This window comes from Diceros bicornis, chromosome 38 (assembly GCF_020826845.1).
Source record: "Diceros bicornis minor isolate mBicDic1 chromosome 38, mDicBic1.mat.cur, whole genome shotgun sequence".
In the NCBI taxonomy this organism is placed as follows: Eukaryota; Metazoa; Chordata; class Mammalia; order Perissodactyla; family Rhinocerotidae; genus Diceros; species Diceros bicornis.
In genome coordinates, this window is record NC_080777.1 from 30,116,261 (window position 1) to 30,122,260 (window position 6,000).

At 55.0% G+C, this 6,000-nt stretch overlaps 1 protein-coding gene across 1 annotated transcript in view; it reads right to left on the reverse strand.

The window, feature by feature from the left end:
- Positions 1 to 4,127, reverse strand: part of LMOD1 (leiomodin 1) — a 35,063-nt gene extending 30,936 nt beyond the window's left edge. The window contains exon 1 of the mRNA XM_058533910.1: positions 3,779 to 4,127. Within this exon, the coding sequence (XP_058389893.1) occupies positions 3,779 to 4,039 (261 nt within the window). The 5' untranslated portion in view covers positions 4,040 to 4,127. The remainder of the gene's footprint in view (positions 1 to 3,778) is intronic.
- Positions 4,128 to 6,000: the final 1,873 nt, after the last annotated feature.

Consider the following 6,000-nt stretch of genomic DNA (forward strand, 5'->3'; position numbering starts at 1 on the left):
GATATTCATGGAAAAGGCAGTAAACCTATCTAGTGCTCCCTGGGGTGTCCATCCACTGAGGGAGAAGCCATCCCCAGGCCCTTCCACGGTCTCGACCCACCCAGCGTGATGGCCAGAGTGTGAATCTCGCGGCTCCCTCTCCCCAGGAAGAGCCAGAGCTGAAGTCTCACACTGCGCCCGCCTTCCACTCTTGGTTTCGTCTATTTAAAAAAAAACCAACTAAGTTTATTATGGAAAATTTCAAACTTATATACAAAGTAGAGAGAATAGTAGGATGAACACCCCTGTGGACCTGTCACCCAGCTTCAATAGTTATCTACTCTTGGACAATCGCACTTCATCTCCCCTACCCACCCCCTCACCCAAATTATTTTAAAGCAAATTCCCTAATCCTATCAGCTTTTTCCATAAATATTTCAGTGTAAAAGATAAGGATCCTGGGCCGGCCCCGTGGCTTAGTGGTTAAGTGCGCACGCTCTGCTGCTGGCGACCCGGGTTCGGATCCCGGGCGCGCACCAACGCGCCGCTTCTCCCGCCATGCTGAGGCCGAGTCCCACATACAGCAACTAGAAGGATATGCAACTATGACATACAACTATCTGCTGGTGCTTTGGGGGGAAAAATAAATAAATAAATAAAATTTAAAAAGATAAGGATCCTTTGAAAAGTATATCTACAATATCGTTCATTATCCCACCGAAGAGGAATTAACACAAATTCCTTAATACTATCGGGTATCACATCAGGATTTCCTATCCCTAATAATCCACATCTGCTACTAACAGTGTTCATCCCTAATCTGCACCTGGTTTTAATTGTCATGTTCCTGGTCGTGGGGCCAGGGGATGAGCACCCAGCCACTGCTCCTGTGACAACACTTGAATCTGTGGTCTCTGCTCTGTAACACTCTGTGGTAGTTCTGTAGTCTGTGTCTTGTGACCCTATTAGATCATAACTTCTTCAAGGCAGGACTGGCACAAACCACCCTTTTTGTACCTGGTGTGGCAGAGAGGAGGGAGCACAATCCTTGAAGCCAGGCAGGCTACTAGCTGTGTAACCTTGGGCAGTTATTCAACCTCTCTGAGCCTCAACGTCCTGATTGGCACGATGGGAATAAAATACCTATCTCCCAAGAATAGTAAATAAGAGGAACGGTGAACGTGCTGAGCAGGTGGGAGGTTCTCAGGAGAGGCCCATCTTGCCGCACTTCTCAGGTCAGGAGAGCGGCTCCCAGTTGCCCTGTTTTGGCGACGCCAGTCTCTGCCACGTGGGGAAGGCGCCACCAGGGAGGGCTGCAGGCAGTCCAGCAGCCCGGCCCACCCGCCGCTCCGCGCGTGACGCCCCACCCCCGGCACCGGCCGGCTTGCCTACGCGGGCTGGGCCGGCGTGGCCCTCAGGGACTGCGGCGAGGGACGGAGAGTTGCCTTCCGCTCACTTCACCAACCTCTGTGTTGAAGTAATGACTTCACGGCCGCCACTCACTGAGTGTGCGTCACATGTGAGCTCTGTGCCACGGGTTCCACACGATGATCCTTCCAGTCCCCGCACCAGCCTCCGAGGAGGTGTTACTGTCCTCATCGTGTAGACGAGGAAACTGAGACTTAAGTAACTTGTGAGTTGGTTACACAGACAGAAGAGACGCTGGTCCTCACACCAGGCTTTTCTGATATTCAATCCACTTTCTTTACCACACACTCACTATTTTGCTAAGGGTGCTAAAGAAGCCACTTTTTAGGGTTCGTTCCCATTTGCCCAGATTTACAGGGATGACTTCCGCACACGGCTCAGGGTGCATCCTGAACTCCAGCCGGGACCCAGCTCGTGCCTTGGTCTGGGTGGGGAAGAGTGAGTGGACGGGGACACCCATCCCCACAGGGGAAAACGGCCCTGAAGGGGTCTTGTCATACCACAGGCATGCACACCCTCCACTCCCCCTATTCCCTGACCGGCTCTGTGTGCAGAAACAGGCGTGTGCCTGGTGGGGGTGAGGGATGGGGGGCAGGGGAGGAGAGGTTTGCCCTGGTATTAACTGGCTGAGGAAAAATGTTTGTGAGGATGGAATTTCCAGGAGCATGAGAGCCCCTCACTCTCTCCATGGCCTAAACATCTTCCTTGGGGGTAAGAGGCTTTGGTGTTTGCAGCCTCAGGAGTGTCTCTCCGAGCACCAGAGGCCGCTGGAAACAGGCAGCCGTGGGCACAGAGCCTGGGGCCTGGGAGAGAGGGGGAGGAGAGCCGACTCCAGAGCGACAGGTTGGGGTCCACGTGGGGGACTTACAGAGGTGCCCAAGCCTGGGGGTGCGTCTCCCTCTGTCTCCTGATAGCTGTCTTGAGGCACCAGGCCCTCACAGTAAGTCCCTACATCCTCTCCTTTTTTCCATCAATGTGTTAGTTATCATTATTGGAGCAGCGTCAGAGGCGAACACTTGCCCACAGGATAAGACATCTCTGAGCCTCGTGGCTCCCCTCACTCTCCCAGCTCTTTGGCAAAGCCCTAAACATGGCCCCAGGCGCCAAGGGAGGGCAGAGCTCCAGCCACCCTTCACGCTGCCCCCTTGCCCTCCCTCCTCCTCCTATCACTGCCCTCCCAGAGCCACCATGTGTCCACAGACGTGCTCTGTGACCAGTGTCTCACACAATCTCATACCCAGACACTTCACACAAGTTTCAGCTGACAATATTGCCGTTCCCATTTCCTCTGTGTCATGTGAAGCTCTGGGCCTCAGTTTCCACAGGAGGAAAAGAAAGGACAAGAATGGAGACTGCACTGTTTCTTGCCAGGACTCCCAGGTAACGGACAACGTACAAGAGTCTGGCCAGTGCGAGCGGAGTGGAAGAGGACCAGTGCGGAGAGCGAGAACACTCTTTACCACGGACAAGGCTTCTACAAAGTCACACTTGGGGGCTGGTCTAGTTTGCTGGACAAAACTCACACACGACACACTGTGAAAACAGAGAACTCCTCCATGCCAGCCCAGGAAACAGAAAGCAGGGTTTGCTGAGGCCCATCCTAGATGTGGGCAGACGCTTCCAAACGGCCAGCCCTGCCTCTCCTCTGTTCCCTCCTGGTGGCAAAACCCTGCTGGGAGAGATCTGCATCTCCCAGCAAAGGGCCTGGCTGGCTTGTACGAGGGCTTACTGCCAAGAGGAGGGGAGGCTCCTGCAAGAGGCTCCTCCAGAAAGCGCAGACCCCTCCTGCCCTGGGAAGGAGTCAGAAGCTCTCAGGTTGACACACTTCCTGCCACACAGACCCCTGGGCCCGGCCCCTGAGCCTTGGGAAGCCCATCTACCCCTGAGCCTCTCAAGAAGTCTGAGTGCCAGGAGACGCCAGAGGGCTTGAAGATGAGCGGTTCTCCCGCAAGTAGGGCCTAGCTCTCTCTTCCTGGGTGGCTGGCAAGAGACGGCAAGCCTCTTTCTATCCTTGTGCCCCTCCCCACAACAGGATGGGACGGATGTGAAGAAAAAAGACAGGTGTTAGGGGACCAGGAGGAAGTCAACTTGACAATGAACACTTCAAGGACACTCTCGGCTCCCATCCCACTAGCAGCCCTATTTGGTTCTGTGGGATGTCGAGTTCCCCCAACATAACCAATCTCTGCTTTATCAAACAGAGATCAGGGGTGAGAGGTCCATACCGCCAATTTAGGGGATGACATGGGTCTGAAGCAGTGAATCCTCTGCCACAAGAATGTTTCCTCTAAGGAAAGCAGTATCCCAGTTGCCGAGTCGGGGTCTCCATCCCTCCCCCCTCTCCCTTCCCTCCAGGACTGTGGTCACTCACATCCATGGACATCTCCCTCTGAATCAGTTTCTTGGTCTCCTTTTCACAGAAGTTGAGCATGGCCTCCCGGTTGTACGTGCCCGTGGACTGTTTCTCCGTCTGGTTTCTCTGCCGTAGCCCCACAGGGATGCTCCCGTCTGGATCCGCCACGTCCAGCTCCTTCTCCAGCTCCTCCATCTCCTCGGGAGACAGGGTGGACAGCAGGCTGTCGATATCGGGGTCTTCACTCACCTGCCGGCGATACTTGGCTACCTTGGACATGTTGGCAGAGTGGGCTGTGGCTCTTGCAGGGGCTATGGGAGTCCTGGTGGGCCCGGAGTGGGCAGTGAGCTGGTCTAGATGGAGCAGAGTGCACTCAGGAGCAGACCCCCGGCTGGTTAAGGACGGCAGCTCCCCGGCCCTGCCTGCCACAGGTGCTGAAGTGTTAACTGGAAGCCCAGGGCTAGCAGACCCTGGCTGGTCTAACCAGTGGCCAATAAGACTGGATGACCGCCTGGCCCGGAAAGGAGAAGCCAATCCCCAAGCAGGGGGCGGGCCGGCCTCGCTGTCAGAGCTGTTTGAAACTTGAGGACATTCCAGGGAATCTTGGAGCGCTGTGTGACCAAATTTAGTACAGAGCATTTAGCCTTTTAAAGACAAGGGGGCCACGCAATGAGAAAAAGATACAAAAATGCAGAGGCTGGCAGAGGCAGATCGGAGCCACGGACAGGCAGGAAAGCAGGGACTGGGCCACGGGGGTTCATGAACAGCCAGCCCCAGAGTGCCCTGTCCAGGCACGTATGCGACTTCTCCACCCTGGGGTGAGGTTGCTGTGGGCAGTGTGTGGTCCACGACTCCTTTCTACTGTATTTGGTAATGTGCTGGGGACTCCCAGCTGTTTACAGCCCTGGGGGGGGGACACTGGATTCAAGATGCTCCCACCCACCCCGCCCACCCGTTCTCTATTGCCAGGGAGAACCTGAGTGCTGAGCATCAGAGGCCCCAGCCTACTCTGGCCACTTCTTGAGAGAGAGAGAGAAAATAAATCCTCACTGTGTACCCAAACTGAAACCTGGAAGGCTGTTTGGGGACGAAAGTATGAAATGCAGATGTCAGGAAACTCTTGAAGGCTGTCAATTCCCATGAAGCACCAAGGCTTCTGGGAAGAGGGCTCAAACCTCCCTCCTTCTCATCTGCTTCTTCCTCTGCGGGGGCATCAGTAGACAGGCCTCCTTTGGGAGCACAGAGGAGGAGCCGGCAGGCTGCCACCTCTTATATAAATCCAGAGCACGATTCTGTGTGTCTTCAGGGAGATGTAACTCCAGGCTGTTGGGAGGGATACTGTTGCAGCAGGCCTGGTGTGTCTCAGAGAAGGGCTTTCCACTGCTCATCCATCACACTGCCCTGCACAAGCCGCAGAGACATTCAATCTCCTGTCCCCCTCCCTCCTGCCACAAAATCCCTTCTAGAAGCCCTGGTGTAACCCATCAGGGTAGAGGTTTCGATCTTTCCTGGCGTCTTTCCACCCTAAGCCAGAGAGAGGCAGTCACCTGATCAGCATTCGCTGAGTCCAGGGTCCATCTGGGACACAAACTTGGCCCTGCATTTCATGCCCACTAGCCTGGCTCTGGGTTAAGGCGGGAGGGGATGGGTCCTGCTCGGTGGGACTAGAGTGCAGAGGGGAGGCAGGTCAGCCTGGGAGGAAGAGTGGAAGAAGGACTTTGAGGCCCCCGGGGTTGTCGCAGTTAGGGGGCAGAGGGCAGTCTAGTGGGGAGTCAGTGAGCACGTATTCATTGAGTGCTGGCTATGGGTCAGGCGCTGCTCTGAGATGGAGAGTGTAACCAAGAAACACAATCTGCGTGGCCCCTGCCTTCTTGGGACTCATGTTCTATCAGTGAAGGAAGATGGTCAGTAAACAGATAATTTCAAATAATTCACTAAGAAAGTAAAAGTCTACAAAATGCCTCAAAAGAGAAGCTCAGGGTGATGGGGTGGCGGACGGCAGGGTGGTCTCACGACTGGCGCTGGGGCTCTGCAGGCCAGCAGACCCGGCTCAGGTCCCGGTTACCCACCCCCTGAGATGGGGCTTCTTCAGCCGTAAGTAAGGACGGTGGTGGTATCAACCTTGCAGGATCCTTGTGAACGGTCCATTACAACACACACACGAAACGCTTAGTTGACGGTGTGTGCTGACACACGGCGAGCACACAAGAATTATCTGCGTTATTGTCTCCCCACCCCAC